The sequence below is a fragment of the Enoplosus armatus genome, chromosome 15, assembly GCF_043641665.1.
Source record: "Enoplosus armatus isolate fEnoArm2 chromosome 15, fEnoArm2.hap1, whole genome shotgun sequence".
NCBI classification, from domain to species: Eukaryota; Metazoa; Chordata; class Actinopteri; order Centrarchiformes; family Enoplosidae; genus Enoplosus; species Enoplosus armatus.
In genome coordinates, this window is record NC_092194.1 from 16,444,984 (window position 1) to 16,466,282 (window position 21,299).

General features: G+C 42.4%; 1 protein-coding gene across 3 annotated transcripts in view; it reads right to left on the reverse strand.

Moving 5' to 3' along the window:
- Positions 1 to 20,866, reverse strand: part of sptb (spectrin, beta, erythrocytic) — a 34,875-nt gene extending 14,009 nt beyond the window's left edge. For all 3 annotated transcript variants that reach the window (XM_070920966.1, XM_070920967.1, XM_070920965.1), the window contains exons 1-19: positions 20,302 to 20,866; positions 13,347 to 13,498; positions 13,074 to 13,247; positions 11,953 to 12,050; positions 10,535 to 10,615; positions 10,275 to 10,390; positions 10,022 to 10,134; positions 9,746 to 9,933; positions 8,554 to 8,671; positions 7,214 to 7,372; positions 6,694 to 6,996; positions 6,455 to 6,605; positions 5,272 to 6,142; positions 4,903 to 5,040; positions 3,769 to 4,528; positions 3,326 to 3,528; positions 1,731 to 1,821; positions 1,164 to 1,310; positions 351 to 617 (exon numbers count right to left, since the gene is read on the reverse strand). In XM_070920966.1, the coding sequence (XP_070777067.1) occupies positions 351 to 617; positions 1,164 to 1,310; positions 1,731 to 1,821; positions 3,326 to 3,528; positions 3,769 to 4,528; positions 4,903 to 5,040; positions 5,272 to 6,142; positions 6,455 to 6,605; positions 6,694 to 6,996; positions 7,214 to 7,372; positions 8,554 to 8,671; positions 9,746 to 9,933; positions 10,022 to 10,134; positions 10,275 to 10,390; positions 10,535 to 10,615; positions 11,953 to 12,050; positions 13,074 to 13,247; positions 13,347 to 13,498; positions 20,302 to 20,866 (4,695 nt within the window). The remainder of the gene's footprint in view (positions 1 to 350; positions 618 to 1,163; positions 1,311 to 1,730; positions 1,822 to 3,325; positions 3,529 to 3,768; positions 4,529 to 4,902; positions 5,041 to 5,271; positions 6,143 to 6,454; positions 6,606 to 6,693; positions 6,997 to 7,213; positions 7,373 to 8,553; positions 8,672 to 9,745; positions 9,934 to 10,021; positions 10,135 to 10,274; positions 10,391 to 10,534; positions 10,616 to 11,952; positions 12,051 to 13,073; positions 13,248 to 13,346; positions 13,499 to 20,301) is intronic.
- Between the last annotated feature and the right edge of the window lie 433 nt (positions 20,867 to 21,299).

Below are 21,299 nucleotides of genomic sequence, written 5' to 3' on the forward strand. Positions count from 1 at the left end.
GATTTCATGAAACTTTTACCAATGCAACATCGACTGTAATATACTTGAGAAGACTTATAATGTTCTTGTTATTCTGTCCAACACATATAATGCTTTTTTCACATTAAGATTTAGATTTATAAGATTTCTGTTTGTTGTGTTCAGATGCCAACTGTAAACACGAATACAGATCGAGCACAGATGCTCACTTTCTCACTCAACGTTAATCCTGAGAAAGCACATAAGCTAAAGCTAAAACTATAATGTGTTCACTCCTGTGGTGAGATTTAGTGCATGTGTGCAAAGGAACAGCAGACACAATGAGCATACAAATCTTAAGTATATATAGCAAATGCTACAAAGACACAGACCTGGTGCTTTTTGAGCAGGATGTTGGCATTAGTCAGGTCTTTGACATCCTCGTCTCCGCTGTGTATCTGCTGCTGCAGCTCACCGAGCCACTTCTTCATATCGGTCAGGCTCTGGTCGAAGAGCTCGGAACGGTTGGCATCAAAGAGCAGCCGGGCTTTCTCCTGGGTTGTGGACTCCAGCTTGTCCCACAGCTCGTGGAGTTTGGCCAGCCGCTCCGTCACGATGGGCTCAAACTCGGGCTTGGACTCCATGAGCTCCTGACCCTCCTGTATCCACAAAAACACAGAGAGAAGATGTTGTTTTCAAAATGCACCACCAGGGAAAAAACATCACCTGGTTTATAACAAAAAGTCTTACCTGGAAGCTGTTAATAGAGATCAAGAAAAGGTAGATAAGTATTTTTATATCAACATTTCTCTCTTTTCTTGTAAAACCTTGAAATTTGTTTGATTCTGAACTTGGGGTGTATACATAAATGCATCCAATCAAATGATTTGGGGCGACTTTACTGTTAGCTTGTGGACTGTATTAGCTAGCAGAGCCATGTCATGGGTCAGCGGCGTATGTTTAGATCAAAAACAAAGAATTTTACCAAACCCTGCTCTATTATAAGCTAAAGACGCTCTCACTTTCTTGTCACTATGACTTTTTAAGCCTTAATTTGGGACCTAAGGCCAATAGAATAGGTAGCTCTTCAGATATAATAATGATTTCAAGTTGTTATTAAGACACTCCTATAGCCCTCTCTAACATATAAAGCCACTTGACAGACATACCCAGGTGTACAAAGGCACATACACAGCGTTACCAACCTGGTCCACTTTGTTGAGCCAGTCCTTGTTGGAGGCCAGCTCAGCCATGAAGGCCTGGTGTTTCAGCCACTTGCTGTGGAGGTTCCTGGCCTCATCGTACGACGTGTCCTGAGCCGTCAGCATCTTCTCGTTGATCCACAGAGTCAGCTGAAGCGTGGAGAGGAGGAGCAAATGTCAGGGGTTAGCAAAAAAAAAGATTCAAATCAATAACTAAGACTCGAGCATGCATGGTTACAAAACTTGGGAAAGTCATGGAAACATGGAGGTGATTTTGTTTGAGCAGGATATACTTCTTTATCTTTTGAAAACATTTACCAATTAGCCAAATGGGACCCCTATCCCAAACAGGGAAGATACAAATTTAGTCTAAGAGTCTCATCAAGTACGGCTGTGTTATAGTAAACACAGCTGAGTGTCTTTGGCAATTAGACCGCAATAATCAAGAAATAAAGAGAGGAGAAACGCTGTGATGTCAAGTCCCAGTGAATGAATAATTAAGCTAATAATTAATGTACTAATTGATGTTACCCAGTGATTACACGAACAGTAAACTGACGGTGAACTCACATCTTGAGTGTTTTGCAGGAAGTGCTGCAGGTCGCGGTTGTCTCTGAGCTTCTCTGACACCTCCTGGGCTCTTCTTTCATTCTTGTTGTGCCTGAAGGTCAAACACAAAACCGTGAAAATACATTAAAAACACAACTCCGGCCTGAGTGCGTCTTCCTCCACCTTTTCATTCAACACCTCTCTATAACAGGATGCGACCAAGAGAGAGTGAATCGTTACGAGCTCTACCTCCACACAGAATACCTGACACAGTAACCCAAAACAAGTCGTCTGTTACTCTGCTACACCATGAAGAATAGCTCTCACTTAAAGATCAATATCCATTATTGCGGGCGCCTGTCTACCAAGCTGAAACGTGGGAGTTAATGGGAAAAGCTCCCGTGCCCTCTCTACTGCCTCTTGCTGACATTAATGATACAGTGATAAGAGAGCTGTTTTACTGCTGAGCCGGTTGAAAACTCTGAAGAAGAACGAGTTAGAATGAAAAGATCTATTTTTCTACATCAGATCAGGGGCCGTTCAGTATTTATCAAACTGCTAAAAGTGACATTTTGGACTTTAACAATAAAAGTCCAAGTCCAGAGGTCTCTAAAGTTGGTTAAGCGTACTAGAACTAGATGACTGCAGAACAGAAACAGGGCTGAGCTGAGCACCTTCTGAGACTTGTTTTGGAGCGATCGTACAAAATGTCATTGATCATGGTGAATAACACGTTAGCTAAAACATATGTATATATATATGTATATATGTATATTTCAGAGTCGTTTTAACCTATTATTAGCCATGCTAGCATCAGCAGCTCTAGGGATGGCACTGTGTGTCAGTTGGTTCACCACGATGGCCCAGACTGAAATATCAGATAAACTGCCAATGACTTTGGTGATTCCCTGACTTTTCCTCTAGCGCCACCATGAGGTTCATATTTGTGTTTTTTAGTGAAATGTCTCAACAACGACTGGATGGAGTGCACACATTCGTGTTCCCCTCAGGATGAAATGTAATGACTTTGGTATCCCTTAACTTTTCATGTCAGGTCAAAATGTCCAAATATTAATGCCCATTTATGTATTATTAATATAATAGATTGTTGATATTAGATTTCACATACATAAAATTAACTTTTTAAAAAATGTATTTAGATTTATTTAGAAGATTTATTCTTAAACAGAATAATAGGGAAGATGTTGAATCCTAGTCTCTCATTGGCTATTCCTGCTGCCATGTGATCTTATGATCTTAAATATTGCTCTTACACTTTTCTGCAAATAGTAAGTCACTTGATAAATGTGTCTTATTGCTCACACTCACTTTTTTACTCCTAAGTTGGCTCTAAGTGTAATTCCTTGAATCTTTTGTTAAATGCAGATTCTCAGAATACAAAAATAAGTATTTATGGGTTTTTTTGTTTTTTTTCCTGACCAGAACCAGTTTGGAAAATGACTGAGATTGTGGGAAAGAAAAAGACCCCTCTAAGTCAAAATCTGTTCATGGTCAATCCCCAATGTGGTTGAAATCATGTCACAGATTTCTCAGAAGTGCTACAATATCATAATCATGTTCTACTATTCAGTTTGATGACACACAAGACGACTGACCTGTCTCCAATTGAGTCCATTTTCTCCTGAACTTTCCCAGAGTACAGGTTGTTGCTGTCCACCAGTCGCTGTCCGCCCTGCAGAGCGCCGTCAATCTTGTCCTCGTTGGCCTCCATGGTGCTCACAAAGTCCTCATGCTTCTTCAAAGCTTTCTCTGCCCCAGCCAAGGTGTCGGGCCTGTCTATGTGGGCCAAGGTGTACTCCTGCAACAAAACAAAGAAAAAAAACAACAACCCGGCTGACTACATTATCTGACAAGCATGCGGTATGGTAACTGACCGCGCTGCATTCTTCCATACCACATCTTTTAAATACCTGTAGCATCACTAACCCCGTCATTAAGAAGCTAACCCAAACTCTGTGGAACCTGATGCCACTTAGAGACAGAAAGTCATAATCTTAATTTACATCGTCCTACTCCACATACACATGCAGGACAGTACCTGGTTGTTGAGGATGGCCTGTACAGCCTTGCCATCCCTCATGAACTGCTGGAAGCCCAGACCCTGGTCCAGGAAGGTCTTGCGGCTGTCCCACATCTTCTGCAGTTCATACCAACCACGGTCCAGCCCCTTCAGCCTCTGGTCCAGCTGCTGGTACTGAGGATCGTCCTCCTGGCCCTGGGTGACCTGGGCACCGGTGTCCCTCACGCGGTGATAGTCCTCCTCGTGGTTGTTTATGTCTTCGCGCACAGCGTCATGAAGGCTGAGCTGCTCCTCGGCCTCCGGCAGCGTGGCGGGCATCTCCTCCGACGCCACAGCCTTCTGGGTCTTGAACAGCCAGGACTGGAAGTCATCCATGTCTTGGAGGAAGGTCTGTAATTTGCTGACCTCGCCCAAAGAGTCCTCTCGGTCTTTCAGGGTCTTTCTTAGCGTGTCCCAGGCCGCGTCCAGCTCCCCTCTGCGAGCCAAGATGTCATCTGCGTTCTCCGGGTGGTCCTTAACCAGCTGGTCGGCCTCTTTCCTCAGGAAGGTAAGCTTGGTGTCGATGGCGGCCAAATCTCTCTCCATGCCAAACAGTTTCCTCTGGATGGTCATGACGGCTGCCAGGTCATTGCCCAAGTCCTGTGTGGACTCAATCACCCGTGTCTTGTCTCTGATCCAGGCCTCTGTCTCGTCACACTCCAGCCCGTAGCTGTGCAGACTAACAGCAGAATCCACTTTCCTCTTCTTATCTTCCACCATGGCCTTGAAGGCCTCCCACCTGAAAGACAATTAATTATTAAATGTTTAAATCACTTTAATGTCATCTTACGGTACGTTTTATACCCTACAAAGAGCCTTAGTAATGCTTTATTTTACAGATCTATTATTTCTGTGGAGGAACTATATAATGTACTGTAAACTGAAGTAAATGTATTTAATTTCTTTAATACTCAATTATTATTGGCAACTTTATTCTCCACTTCAATGTTGATTTGTGTGCTTCCCTGTAGACAAATTTCACATCTCTGCATGTCAAGCTGTGTAGAGAAACGTCACCTAAACTTTTGATATGACTCAGGGCAAAGAGAAAACATAAAGATATGAATCTGAATGATTAATTAGAAATGTAAATAGATCATATATTCAAAGCACCTCTTATTCAGTCGCGCCTGACATTCTTTGACCTCTTTGGTGCGAGGGTGTCTGCTGTCCTCAAGCTGCTTCACGGCTTTGTTGACGTTATCAACTCTCGACTGCACATTTGCCATATCTTGAGCAAGAATGCTCAACCTGAAAGCAAGAAAAGTGCGAGTTGAAATAAAAACTGTATAATGTACATGATGCATAAACACATGGATACGAGACCCGGGGAAAGATTAAGTAAGTTATCTGTCAAAACACTTTTTTAGAGCATTAATTTGGCAGCACTATCATCAGAGTTTTTGAATTACAATATTAAATCTTTGCATGTACAAAGATTATTCAGGAATGTATAATAACATAATTCATAATTCTGTTTACCTATTCTGTACTACTTCCAGATCCTCCAGCTTTTCAGGCACCTCTAAACCCACCAACCACGTCTCCTTCTGGCCCATCCAGAGCTCGCAGGCGTCTGTCTCGCTGAAGATGGTGTACAGGGCCATAGTGTCTTCTAGCTTCTTCTGTCTCAGGTCAGCCAGAGACATGAGCTCCATGTACAGGTCCTTGATGTCTTTTAGACGTCTCTGGATATCAGGGGTGTTTTGTAGCTCCTCTGGCAGAGCATTGGCCTGTTTGGATAGAGCATCTATGGTGGCTCCGTTCTTGATTGCTTCATTCTTAAGGTTGTTGTGCTTTTTCAGTAGCCGCTGGGTGGTGTACTCGTCGTGGCCCACGTCATCGCTGCTCATCTGCCTCTTGGCGTCCAGCAGCCAGGCCTTGAGGTCATCAGCATCTCCCTGAAACTGGAAGAACCTCTGCGTGTCCTGGAGGTTCTGTTTCCGAAACGCAGCCAGCTCCTCCAGCTGCTGCCATTGCCTCCTGATGTCGTCCATGCATTCTTGAACCTTCGGGGAGCCGAAGTGCTTGGCCTGGATCATCTTTTCTCCCTCAGCCAAGACCTGTTCGAGGTTGGCGCGGCGGGCTCCAAGCTCGTCCTCGAAGGCGCTGTGTTTGCTCTGGAGCACCAGCACGCTCGTCAGGTCCTTGCCATAATCCAGGGAGGAGAAAATGTGCTCCTTCTCTCTAATCCAGCTCTCCAGCTCCGCCACCTCCCAAAGGAAGTTCCAGAAGCGGCGAGACTGCTCCAAGCGAGCCCTTCGCTGGGCCGCCAGGGCACAAAGCTCCTGGTAGCACAAGTCAAGGTGCTGCACCCTGTCGCGGATCACCTGGGGATCACATGGCTTGTAGCCTGGGGAAAAAAATAAAAACAATATAATCATTATATATTTACTCAATTCACTGTTCCTGGATGCTGGTGTCTATCTCAGCGTAAACTGTGTGGAGGGCAGGAACATTATCGTAGGACTAACACATTCATATCTATGACCAAACCAGCTGATTTACTTCTGTAATATTTGCAATGGGAGAAAACCTGAGCAACCATGGAGAGTGCAAATTCCCAAATTCCCAGGCCTGGTTAAGGTCCAGGGCCTGCAATCCATTTAGTAACCTCAGCCTTAATAAAACCAGGAGCAAGGGCATGCTGAGTCACTGCACTTACTATCTCCGTTGGCGAACTTCAGAGCAGCAGCGCTGGCACTCTGTACTCTCTCTGCCTGCAGTGCGATGTCGTTCTCTAACAGAGCATGTTTCTGTAACAAGTCTTCCACTTCCAGCAAGTGTTTCCCAAAGTCAGGAGACAGAAGTCGAGCCTACAGAGAGGAGGCAACAATCTGATCAGTTCAGTGTCTAGAAAATAAATGTTATTAGTTGATCTTAATCTTGCCTCCTGTGCTGTACCTTCATGTCATCCATCCAGCCGATGATGTACAGCATCTCCTGGAAGATCCTCTGCAGGGTCAGGTTCTTATCCAGACGCCCCCTACGGGCCCTCAGCAGCTCCTGCAAGTAGTCCCACAGGCGCAGGATGTTGTCTTTCCGTACGTCGATCCGTTTGGCGTCGTGGTACCGCTCAGATTCTAGCTCTTGCGAGATGTCCACCAAGACCTGAACACGTTCCTCATACGCAGAAATGTCCGTCTCAATGGCATCGTGCTTTTTCTTTGCTGCCTCCACCGCTGGCAGGTCGTAACCAAAGTTATCCTGAGGAAGGGAGAGCAGAGAAACCTCATGGTTTATTAGATAAACAAAGTGGCCATTCTGAGTACTTTTTATACTTTAAGACCAAAGGTACATCTTGTTAATAACACTTCTGTACTTTTATTCAAGTAAAATAGTATTTATACTGTGAGGTAATGCAATAAATAGCAAATAATAACATCATATGAATCCATCCATAGTGTTGTTGTTGATGTCTTACCTGAGCCACTAGTCTCTGGTTCTCCAGGAGCCAGGTCTCCCTCATGGCTGCCTTCCTGTCGAATCTTCTCGCCATCTGTTCCAGCTTCTCCTGTCTGATCAGCTCATCCCTCAGGACTCGCTCCCGCTCGTGCTCCGCCCTCTCCAGACGCTCCCAGGCCTGCGCACAGATGATGAGTTGGATCATGAGGATCATTTGCAGTTTTTGCAACGTGATGCTTCCATTTCCTATTTAGAAGTTCTTCACTTGAACCCGTCCACAAAGACCTCAAGGTCAACTACAGAACAGTTTACAGCAATCGCTCAGTGCATTAAGCAGTAGGACTGCAACTAACAGTTATTTTTATTATTGATTAATCTGTCGATAATTCTTTCAATTATGTTTTGGATTTGTCATTTTATCTATGAAATGTCAAACAAATCCCAGCTTCAGAGAGCCCAAGGTGTCTTCAAATTGTTGTTTTGTCCAACTAATAGTTCAAAATTCACAGATGTTAAATTTTAAATGATTTAAAACCCAGAAAAGCCGAAAATTCTCACATCTCAAAAACTGGAACCAGAAAATGTTATTTCTGCTTGATAAATTACTTCAGTGATTAATTAGTTAATTAATTGAATCATTAACGTATTGTTTCAGATCTAATTAGAATACCTGTGGATATATTTCTAATTTTGAGCTACATCAGAGGGAAATAGATCCTGTGCAGGTTATGTTGTTATGTTCTTTGTTTTGAGATGTACATTTTTATTTTCTTGTGCTTGCAGTGCTGTCAGATCTATCTATTTTCCTCAAGAGATGGCTTTTACTGTGCAGTTTACTGAATTGCAGTAAACCAGTATACCAGTATAATTCAATTAATTTGTGGTTTAATTGCTGCCTCGGGATTGTCCTCTGCTAGATGAATGAATTTTGTCCATCTAACTGAGCTAAAAGCCTCAGACTTCTGCGTGATGATCAAACGAGAGACAATCTTCACATGAAAAATCCAAAGCCAAACATTTTCTTTATTAAAACTACAGCTGGCGAATGATTAGTCAAGTAATCAGTTAGTCGGTCAACAGAAAATGTATTACAATATATTTTGATTATCGATTAATCATCAGGGTTTTTAAACAAAAATGCCAAACAATCCCTTGTTCCAGCCTCTCAGTTGTGCATGTTTGTTGCTTTTCTTTGTCTTATGTGATAATAAACTAAATATCTTTGGGTTTTGGACTGTTGGTTGAACAAAACAAGCAGTTCGAAGACATTTTTATAGACCAAATGATTAATCAGTTAATCAAGAATATAATCTGAAGATTAATCTATACGGGGGAAAAAAACATGATTGTCCTCCTCACCCTGTTGATATCCGCCACCAGGGCTCCCTCTCTAGGCGTGTAGACTCTCTGGTTGTTGGCCCTCATACGACTCTGGATGGTGAACAGCAGCACCTCGAGGTTTCCCTTCTCCTGGAACCTGAAAGAAAACAAACACAAGAAGTTACACAGAAAAATGTACATTTAGGCTGTACATCCTCCCCTCTAGAGAGTGAACTTCAAACAAGTCTTGAAACTTTGTAGCATTTATGACTTTATCACCCCAACCAACCTACTCTCTTCGTTGCCCTTGAATGTAGCCAAAGGCAACTTTTTTTTTACCTATGTGGAGGAGTTTTCTTCACAGTAAGCTGTAAACCACCTCCACGCACATATACAGTCCAGTTGGTAAACATACTTCTGTCTACGTATTTAATTTGAATTTCCAAAACATATGTATTTCTATTATAATTTAATCATACTCATTATTGTCTTTTAAATAAGAATAATTATTATTAATTTCTTTTTTCTGTAGCTGTTTCGCTTCCATCTAATTTCTAAGTAATTACATTACTATTTATTTATTTATTTTTCGATTTGTCTACATGCACATTAATTGTGCTCACTTATATGTGATTAAATTTCTGATTAGTAATGAGCCTAATATTTGTTTCCTGTTTGTTTGTTTAAAAGTTATTGTGGTTAATGGGCATTTATTAAAAAAGACAACAGAATGATTTGAGTGACTTTAAACTGTAAGTTTCATATATTAAATGGATTGAATTTGGCTGGAAAGAAACCAAAAACCACATATCACACGATAGAAAACATTAGATTACTTACAAAACTTAACTTAATAATAACCAGAATAGCTATAACGGCAGCCAATAAGTGTATTGCAAACTGAAAGGTAATCGCTCTTCTGTATCAATGTGCTTTAATGATGTTATCTTGTGCAACATATGAGAAAGTTATTAAGGAAATTAGATTTCATAGAAAACTCCAGTTGCTCAGAAGGTTTGTTAAAAAGTGGTGATAAATTACAATTTGTGTGGGGTTTTTTTTGTCCCCGTGTTTCTGTTTGTTGGTTTCTTATTGTAACTTTTGAATGATATGATATGATTACATTGTAAAGGTGAGTCATGTGATTAAAAAGCAGTGGACAAAGAGAGCAGATTGGAATAGAAACAGAACAGAGTGTAATGTAATGGGAAGGTGTCTTGGCTTGACTCACTTGGGCGGCTTCTCTACTGTTCGGTATGTGTTGAAGGCCTGAAGCTGCTGCTGAACTCCAGTCAGAGAGTTGGCAAGTTTACGGTTGTTCAGCACGATGATGGTCTGCTCGATCCACGTCAGCAGGTCTGAAGACAGCGTCTCGTACTTATCAATCATCTTCTCTGTCTCAATGGCGTGATCCAGAACCTGAGGAAGGAGGTCAAAGACAATCAGGGAAGCAGGCCCAACAAACTTATACATGAGTACATAAGTGTGCATCATTTTTCCATCTCACCTTTCCTACTCTCTTGCCCTCAACAGCGAGCTGCTTCATCTTCGAGAAGTAGTGGTAAAATGCCACGACGTATGTGATGATGGACTTCTCATCTGGGTTCTCTGTGAACACATCTACAAAACAAAAACGGCAGACAAGTCAGTCACAGCCAAGCCAGATACAACACTGGTCCAGAGGTCTTTTTTTTCCACCAGGCTTAAAGCTCATAAACATTTAGCTCTGCATGATGGCACGTCCTCCATCAGTCACTCGCCTTCTGGGTCCAGCAGTTTGGTCACGCCAAGCGTCTGCTCTGCTACATTGAAGGCATTCTGGAGGTTGTGGGTCGGGTTGGACCTCTTAAGATTGCTATAGTCCACCAGATCTGGCCTGAGAGAGAAAGATGGAGCGAGAGCGAAAGAGAAAAAAAAAAGACAATGAGGGAGAATGAGGAGGCGAGACACTGAGCAGACGGGTTTCATGTTTACATTTCAGACCTGGTGAGAGTGGATTTGGCCATTCATCTCTCCTTACCGGTGTTTGTGTATGAGAGCGTTGAAGGCCATGCCGTCTTTCCAGCTGGTGGTGAAGTTTGTGATGTTGACATTGGGATACCTGCAAAACAACAGCCGGGGGGACGTCACTGACTGAACATGAGGGACGTCGCTGAGAAGCTGCTGTTTTAAATCAATGTCGGGGATCTGTTCTGCTCCTCAACATGTGTAATTATGAAACGCTTATTTCAGTAGCCTCAGGCCTGAGCAGGTGAAGTGTTTTCCCAGAGCACTGGCATTTTGTGATTTGCTCAAAAAATTACAAAATGTATTCAAGGTGGGAAATATAGAGGCACAGATTCAGAAATATGACAGAATCCAACAGGATGATAGCAAATCACAACACTTCAAATGACGACCTTAAAGAATAGTTAAACATTTTAATTTTTCAACATTAGCTTAATCGCTTTCTTGCCAAGAGTGAGATGAGTAAATTGATATCACTCTCACGCCTGTACGCTAAATATGAAGCTACAGCCGGCAGCCAGTTAGCTTAGGTCAGCACTGGAAACAGGGGGAAACTGCTAAATCTTTTTACACTTTTTGTTATACAAATTAGATATAACATATTAATTATTGAGCTTGAGAGGCGATGCTAGGTGGATTTTGTTAGCTTTGGACAGAGCCAGGCTAGCTGTTTCCCCCTCTTTCCAGTCTTTATGCTAAGCTAAGCTAAGCTCCTGACAGTAACTTCATATTAAGCATATAGACACAAGAGTGGTATCGATCTTCTCATCTAATTCTCGGCAAGAGAGCGAATAATTATAATGTGTTTATTCATAATAATAATAATATTTCCAAAAATATCTAATTATCTTCTAGAAGATCGTCATTCATGGTGTTATGGTTATTAAATATATTCTATAAAATGGTGATGTAAACCGTTATTATTATTTTTTTAAATGGAAAAACAACTATGATTTTGAGCGATCATAAACTTTGCTGCACATATAATTATATGAGCTCTTAAAACCAAAGTAAAAACCGCACAATGGAACATTTTTAAGTAAACAATATGATAAAATTATTAACATGAGGTGAGTGTGACTGGTTTTGGTAAATAAATACATTTAACCATAAAAACTGGAATAAAAAAAATAGTAATTCATTTTTATTTATAGAGAACTTTTCAAGATACCCAAAGATGTTTTACATAGCGAATTAAATATATAAACAAGAACCTAGAAGACTAAAACAATACATGTGCGGAGTAGCGCAGGACATAAAATCACATATTAAAAGCACTTTTTAAAAGGTGAGTTTTAAATTGCTGCACACACACAAAAAATGTAACCACTAATAAATATACAGCTGTGCACAGGCGTGGACTCTGATACTGACTCCCAAAGGATATTTACAACAGCTTGGTGACGCTAAAGGTCACACATCCCCACTTACCCTGCAGTTTTCATTTGACACCACAGAAGAAGAGCGTCCTTGGCTGAGCGCGTCTCCTTCTGGTCCGCCTGGCCCGTTTCCACAATAATGTCCTGGATCTGATGGAGAACAACAAGCACAGCTGGGTGGTAAATAATAAAACTTAACTAATGACTGTGAGGTTTGTGATCGAACAACAAGGAATTCACAACAGAGAACAAAAACCTGATGGTAACATGTCGCTCATCGAATGCAGCAGCAGGGAACATGTTGAGGAAGTGGCACAAATACCCCTTTGAAATACATCATTTATCATAGAAATACTAGGAGGTTTTTTATTTATGTACAACAAAACTAATCTCCTGTGATATATCAACAATGTTATTAGCCGACTGGATTCTCACAGATGTAAACCCAGGGTCCAGTTAGAGGGAGGGGTGGTAATTAATGAAGTTCTTAGTTTCCCACACAGTGGGTCGGTAATTAGAGCAGTGATGTGATCTGAGAGACAGGCCCTGAGAGAGGGCTAAATTTAGCCAGCTTTGGTTCTCCTTGGTTTATGCAGACTGAAGAGATACAGACAGGACCGAGTCAACTCCTTTCTTTCCTGTTTCTTTTTCTCTTTTTTTTTGTGTGTGTGTCTATGACAAGGCTGAATAATGCAGGAGGCCATATTGTTTGAACTAACTTGTCTAAAAATAACTGTGTTGCTGTCAAATTAAAAATAAATATATGCCCCCTCCAAGAAGATAAAAGAGTCAAACAGACATGTTCTGATGTTCTGGCTGTGCAACTAACAGCAGATAACAATGGCTGGAACCTGAAGGCATCTCGTTCGAGGAAAAAGAAAAAGTCAAAAACATCCCAAAGCTGCCAGTTAAAACCATTTCTGTGCTGCATGCACACACACCCAAGTGAGACTAATCAATTATCTCACAATTATCTATCAAACACAGAAGGTTGTATATTTTTGGCTGCAATTAAATGCACATAAAAATTAGTTATAACATGCTCTAATTGTATTTATATAATATAGTAGTACTAGTAGTAATATAGTATGTACACCGTCATATTTTAACTGTGGTTGGCTGCACATGAGACCAGCTCATCATGTTATGAGTGTGGCCGAGATCTAAGTCTACCTGGAAGCGAAGGATGATGGTCCAGATAAGGCCGAGGATGAGGCGATGGTTGCCGTCGACGATGTCGTGGGAACCCATGTTCTCCAGGTGGACCCTCTGCTCTTTGAGGAACTGCAGAGCCTTGTCCACATTCTCCAAACAGTGGATGCGCATTCGGCCCTTAGTGGGTTTTGGCTAAAGACAGAAAGAAGAAAGGCAAAACATAGAACTGGAAACAAGAGAGAGAGAGAGGGATGATACAAAAGAAAAAGGTCTGACAAGGGAGCTTCTTACCAGGCGTTCGCCGGACAGCACCTCCAGCAGTTTAATGAGCATGCGTCCGTCCCGCAGGTCCAGGTAGAGGTCAGAGATGCGACAGCCGACCCGGGACAGGATTGAGTTGACCCATTTAGTGAAGGTCTTCTTCTGAACCGCCTCACGCTCATCTGATGGGAGCACAAAGGTGACAGAGAACACGAGCTTCATGAATAATGAAATAACTCCACATCTACGGAACAGAACCGCTGGAGCTGGTGGGGATTAACTGTCAAGGGCACTTCAGATAGACGGAGGACCCTGATCAGAATCAGAATCAGAATCAGGTTTATTGCAGAATAGGTTTTCACATACAGTACAAAGAATTTGCTGCGGTATTTCGATGCATAACAATAAACATAATAAGAGAAAAGAAAAAGATAAAAACAAGTACTGCAAAAGAAATCTTACTGGTTAAATGAATCCTCAGTGCAGAGGTTAAGCTGTGCACTCCTGCTACTTAACTGAGAAAATAACACTTATCTATATTAGCTACTCAGCTTTGTCTGCAGCAAACTCAACTGAAAAATTAGTCCACTCATTTAATCCAGCTCACCCAATAACAGTATTTCTACATTCACATCAGCTATGCCTCCAAGAAATATGATTTCTATAACCAGGGACCGATTATGAGGCAATGGGCCCCCTTAAAGGCCCCCCATCCCTTCTACATCGAAGACTGATAATGACAGACTGATGTTCTGCAGGTGAACTAGAACTCTCTGCTGCTGTTGGTTATGAAACCCCCTTAACTGAAGCATTTAGTTCATGCTGGAGATGATGAGATGCTGTCGGACCCCTGTCCAAAGCATGACACTCTGCACAGATATTATACAACATACTACGGTACACTATACAGAATATTATAGGAAACCATCAAAGGAAAATTTTACTGTATTGTAATGAAATGTTATTGCAGCCTCAGTACGCTACAAAGGAAAAAAATAAACAAATCTTGGATTGGATTTGGTTGGCAGATCACGACCAAAATATGTTACTAGGACATATAACTAGAGTTTTTACTGAGTACTGTGAGTTTCCACTTCAAGGTTCTGCCCCTGTGACCCCTTGGGCCCCTGTCTCCCCTTGGGCCCTTGGGTCCCTAGGCCTGTTCCCAAGGATGGTTCAGTAATGCATCCATGTCCATAACTAAAACTTTAATTAGTCAGTGAAATGGTCAACCTCGTCACAGCGCTGCCCTGCTGGCAATCACAGCCTCACTGTGACACTTTGGTGTCAAATGGGGATACATTAAAATGAGGCCACTCTAAAGGAGGTGGACCAGTCACATTACTTTATTTTTGTACATTTATATTCTTATATTGGAATTAGAGCAGTATGTCAATCAATAAAACTTCTCTAGTGGCACCATCACCCCGTTAAAATGCTGAAATTTCTTGGAAACTGGCCACTTTCGCTCAGTTATCGTAGCAGAAGGAGTCATCGTCGGTCACTCCTGCTTTGGCTATTAAACAACTGACATGCTTGTCATGACTTGCCAGGCCTGCTGCACATTTGATACATACCATTTTGAAAAGCTTTACTTTAACCATCTCTGTCTCCTCATCCTCTGAGCAGAGCAGATAGAGAAGTAATGCAGTATAATAGCATCACATGCATAAAAAGTAAACACAAACAAGTGCTCTGCATAGCTAACCGTAGGTGTACAGTATTTATGCTGAAATTCCTCGACTGCAACTTTGCCTGAAAACTCAGGCCTGACAGGGCAGAGAGAGTAGTTGTCAGACTCGTAGAGGTTTTTGGGGAGAATGAGCGCTGCCTACATGGTGACACATCTTGCCGGGCTCACACTTAAAAATCATATTTCAATGCAACGGCAGATGTGCCTCCCACTCAGCGGCAAAAATAAAACCAGTTTTGATGGGACCACATGTCAGCATGACCCAATGTTCTATACTCTGTTCATGTGTTTGTGGACACACTTAATAGAGACAGGAGAGGTGTGAGTGGGTGTGTGCTTGTGGCTGGGGGTTGTGTCTGCATTTAGTGAGCATATAAAATGCCCCAAATATACCATTATGATTTAAACTTCCTCTTATTACATGGCCAGTTATATATATATATACATACATATATACATATATATATATATATATATATGTATATATGTATATATGTAGTGAGCAGGACATTTTCTAATTAAATCAACTTTAAGGTGCTTTCTTGTGAACAAATTATTTTGCAGCAGCAGCTTTTCTAAATTATCTCAAACTTATTTTTTTTGAATTTCTGCAATTTCTTTTTTACATTCACCAATAATGATGCATCTGCAATAAACTAATAACAGCCCAGTCGATGTATTGATCTAGCTCTTGAAATGAGGTCCAGAGACAACAACATCTCAGAGGGGAAAACAAAAACACTGTACGGCTCATACGCACATAAGATCTTTAAAAATGTTTCTGTAAGGCCTCAATCCAACATATTAGACTTGGGAATTATTATTATTGATTAGCCAATATGTTTAATTTTACATATGATTCAAGGGCTTGGCAATATATAATATATATTCACATTTGAATGGTTTCAAATATGAATATTGTGAATGTGGCTCTGGAAACTTGTGATGGCCAGACAGAAGGACAATGCAAGGTGAATACAGTTACCTTGATTGCACCCACAACTCTCACACATCCTGTACAAAGAGATCCTGTACACAGATCCTTAAAGTTTATCAGGTCAGCCACTGATGATGAGACATTTCCCTCTCAGTTGTCCCATCTTGCGACACGTGACTTCCCCTCGGTCTGCCAGCGACGGTTTGCCCTGTTTATTCCTGAACCCAAAATATGACTGCAAACTACGGAGTGCAAAGGACTGCATCCTTAATGACTCTGTGTAATAAATGATTCAGACCCTGAGGCTGTGCAGGAACAGCTAAGGAGCAGGAACAGAGGAAGAAGAGGGATGAAAGAAAGGAAAGGAAAGGGTGGTAGAGAGAAGACGTTAAAGACATTGGGTTAAAGGTTAAGAAGGAGACAATAAAACAGAGTGAGATACAGGAGGAGACAGAGAGACTGGAGCAAAGGTAAACCAGGGAAGAGGACGAAGAGAGTCTTGTATTATCCCCACTAACATATTTTATTATCAGCAGATTAACACTTGCATTGTCATATCTATTATATTCTATCAACTAATACTGTTATTCACATTCTTTTTCTTAATTTCATTCCTTAACATTGTCTTTCATAATTGTAATTGTGCTTTGGCAACACATGTCAGACCTCATGCCTATAAATCCCACTGAATTGAATTGAATTGAATTGAATTGAATTGAATTGAATTGAATTGAAAGAGAGGGCAGGCGATGGAGGGCGAGACGGATCAGACAGAAATTAATTGAGTGTGACTGAGATTCATGCATTCAGGTTTAATCTACAGAGACCCAGACGGGAAACTAGAACAAGGTACATTACCTACAGTATCTCCCCTACTGCTAACAATGACCCAGTGAGCACCAAACCAAAGCTCCAGCTCCATTCTTGGCATCATCAAAGAGAAGAAATCAGGGGTTATTGTATGTAAAACACATGATGCAGAGTACAGTAAATAAATCATGCTTTATTCTGCTCCCCTCAGCAGAACAACAGCACGCACCGCTCTGCTACATTGACACGGATCACGACGGCATGAAAAAGTAATGTCAATTAAGACATGCAAATAACTCGAAGCACCAATAGGAGTGTCAGCGTTGGTTTAGCACAAACTGTCACATCGCTGTCTGTCAGAAAACAGAGACATAAAAAAGCGTCAACAAGACAGTCCTGCGTGCAATAAAACCTGTGACGAATGCTTTCTGAACTGAATCCGGGGTGCTGCCTTCAGAGGATGTTACAGCAGAGGCAGCGAGAGGACAATTAAAGTACAATCCCCGAAACGTGCACATGGTTCTCCTGAATCATCTCACATCACGAGAGCCTTGAGAGGAAACACAGTGCACATTGATGCCCCTGGCCGTTTGGGAAGCATGGGACAACAGAAGGGGGGAGAAGGAGGAGGAAGGAGGATAGTTGCTTGCATGCGTCCCGCCGAGCCGTCTCCAGATGAGTAGTTCAACGAGCTCGATATGACAACAGGCCTCTGTGTGCTACTGAACAAAGCCCTCAGCAGTCGTCTGAAAACTAAGATCTGTTTAACCCCAAAAAAATTGCAGTAGAGGTTTTGTGGAGCTGAGCAGAAAAATCAATATAATGTCAGAATGACTAGTAGATATAAGATTCAGCCACCATAAGCTACTGCTCATACCAGACTAAAAAAAACTGTAGCAGCAAAATCCCTGATTGTATTAAATTGAGCAAGTGAGCGCTTTATTGCCGATTAATTCAACTTTTAATTAATTTTAATTCTCTTTCACTAGTTACTTAGTCTAGCTTAAAGGTTTGGTATCAAAGTTGGTGCACAAGCAGGATTTTTCATCCAGGACTGTAATTTGTTTGAGTAAATGTATATTTTTTATTAACCTATTAACCTATGCTTGGCTTTTTAAAAAGACAAATGAGACTTGCACATTTAGGTACAGTTCATAAATATTAATATTTGGTTGTACTTAGTAGCGCTGCAATAAAAGCTGCCATTGTCATACTGTCTTTTTACATGAATTAAATATTTTTGAGTGCAGCAGTCATATACAGTATCCAACTTTTTGACACAGTTTTTCCACCCTGACTGGACGGCAGCAGCATCTTGTCATTTCTGTGCTGCGTTCTTTCGCCATCTTCTTCCTGCATATCAGTATAAGCCTTACTAAACATTCCTCTGTTTCACATGCTTTTACTCTGTAATCTCTCATCCACTCTTTGACTCCAGTGAAAGCCCCATGACTTATTCATGCTGATGGATTTTCCCTGTATACTGTCTGATCTGTCTTTTCCCACAGTCAGCTCTTACTGGATGTGGCCCAGTGGTCCTACATCGCCGCGCTACATGCCTGAGTCATGGCTCTGCCAGTGCTACCTGTCCTGCAGCCATGATACCATGTCTTTATAAACGGGGCTGTCCAGGAGTTTAGATGAGGCACCTCCTCTGTAGGCTTCGTTTACACACTTCATCAAGACATGTTTTCAGTCTAAAATGAATTATCTGAGCTTTTGCTAAATGGACTCACATTCTGCAACTGCTGAACATCAGATTAGTGCACATTAGAGGCTGTCAAGGTGTCGGGATGCTGTAAAGAGCAAAACATACCAGTATTTTGACACATAAGGATTAAAGTGGAACTCAGTGAAAGCCTGTTTACAGGTGTTGGAGAGTGCTACTGCAAAAGTGAAAAAAGTTGTATAAAGAAGTGAGGTTACCAGACCTTTGCAGCCCCCTCTTCATCTCTGCTTCAGGCTAGTGGCTCGAGGCTACATTACCCGCTACTAGCATAACACACCTGAATCTCCAACCAAACTGTTGGCTGTTGAGTTGAATTGTGTTTAATGTATCCACCAGGTTTTGACAAGGAAGAAGAATGCATTGAATAAGAAAATGATGTCTGGTTATGCTGCATCACTTTAAACTGTCCATTGTGAGCATGACAATGTTACAGGAGTGTGATGCTAAATCAGCGGAGTACTATTTTATAAGAAGATGCAAAAGGAGCACACAAACTGCAAAACTTGACAAAGGCTTACAGAACATATATTCACAATAATTTGAGGGTCAAACTCATGAACGGGACTGTATTTTTAAACAGTAAACAGGAGAAGATTAAGGACCCAAAGACTTGAAGGGGAAGGTGTGCAGACAGAGTTGATTAAATCAAAAAGGTTAACAGGTCAATTTGTCACAAAAACAACTAGACAAAGTGGAACAAACAGCTGCAGAAATACTCAACACCAAGGAGTGTGTCAAATTCCAAGAAAGACATAATAAAATGGATGAATGGTTGAAATCAATAGATGCTAAACATACAAAAACTTTCTGTTATTGTTCTTCTGTCCAATTTAATTCTACTGCAGACCAGATCTCTCTAATAACGGGTGAATAAAAAGTTAATAAAATTTCATGAGATGCAATTGGTGGATCGATACACTCTGAACAACCTCTATTCAAAAGTTTGCCGCTTCATGTATCAGTTGCCTCTGCAGCCTTCAGAGTCTGTCGATACTTCTAGCAGAGGCAGGAAAAAAAGCATGTTTCCCTCTCTGCTCCTGCGTCGTCTCCTCCATTTTCTTCCTCTCACTAATGCACTCCTGTCATCAGGGAGTTGGATAGCATAGTGCAAGCTAACAAAAATCCACAGTGACGGCAAACCTCCCTCTTAAAACCTTAATAACACAGGCAGGGAAAAGTTAAACCCAACAGAGGAAATTATTATTTTTTAACACCGCCAACGCAATCATTGAGAGAATAAAAAGGAGGTCAGATTCAAACCACATGAATGCACTGGAACAGTTTGTGAAGGGTAAGGGCCATATGGAGAATAGGCGGCAGGCTAAAATGATGAATATGTCTGTTATTTTAAAGAAATGGAGCACATGAGAGTGAATAACACTAGCTGGCAATGAATGGCTTTGGACAGAAAAACATCTCTACCTTTTTAGGAGTTTGCCTATGAATTATTCAAAGTCAAGTCAGTGAACAATTGGGGCAGAGCCACGGCTTCCTGAAAATAAATAAATTACTACCCTATACATTTAATAAAAGGGTCACTGCTATGTAAGCTCAGGCTTGTTTTTTCTGCTGCCTTTTTCCAGTTCTCACAACAAGATGACAAACTAACCTCACGCTCGCTCACATCACAGCCCAACCTCCCTGCCTTCCTGACCAAACACAAACACACAAAAGTTGGGGAAGGGAGGGGCATGATTGGAGAAGTGTTATCTCTCTCATTTGTGAGGCAGGAGAGGATGGACAAACTCTCTCTCAAACACACACACACACACACACACACACACACACACACAGCTCTTCCATCAGGACCCTGTACCTTGCAGCTGCCTGAAGCGTCCATCCAGGATGGAGTTGAAACAGATGTTGGAGGTGCTATAACTCAGCCAGCGCGCCCGCTTCATACTTTTACCGGAGGAGGAAGAGGAGGAGGAGAGGAGGGCGGGGGGAGGGTGAGGGTGAGAGGGCCGCTGACGTCTAGGGGTGCAGGAGGAGGACGAGGAAGAGGACGAGGAGAGGGGGGAGAGTCCCACGGGCGCCACGGCGAGCGGGACGTGCAGGAGAGTGCCGTTCCTCTCCAGGTGGTGTTCAGGCTCCTGCTGCTTCCCGCTGCCACTACTGCTTCCCCTCGCCATCTTCCTGCTTTCAGGTCTCTGGGCCCGGTGGACCGCCGGGGTGCTCCTGCTCCGGCTGCTGCTCATGCCGACCCGAACAGGGGCCTCTTTCTCTGCCGGGGCATAGGGCCGGCCGGCAGCCTCCTTGGTCCCTCCGCTGCTGCTCCGGATGGCTGTGGTCTCCCTGCTGCCGGCCTTCAGGTTGATCTTGACCTCTCTGAGCCGGGGCTGGCTTATAGGGGCAGCGCGCAGCAGGCATGGGCTGCTCATCTTGACCCCCAAACGACAACAACAACAACACACAGCCTGGAGCCGGCAGAGGAGCTTGGCACTCCACGTCTGTCCTCTTCTCTGTCTCTTGGCTCTCTGTCCTCCTTTCCAGATCCCTCTTGTGCTCACTCCTGCTCCCTCCCCCCCTCTCCCCCCTCCCTCCCTCCCTTCTTCTTCTTCTTTCTTTCTCACTCTCTCCTCGCTGCTGCCGTGATGTTGCTATGCCTCCACTCTTAGGCGGCACAAGGGCTCAGGCAGCCTTCGGTTCGGTTCAGAGTGGATTCTCCAGCCCCATCCATGCATACAATATGTCTCAATACGTCCACGTGCTCACACGACTCCCTCCCTCTAACCAGCGCTCCCACACAGCCGTGACATCACTGAATGTGAAGTGTATGACTGGCACAGTTGTGATTTCCTGTGCCAATAATCC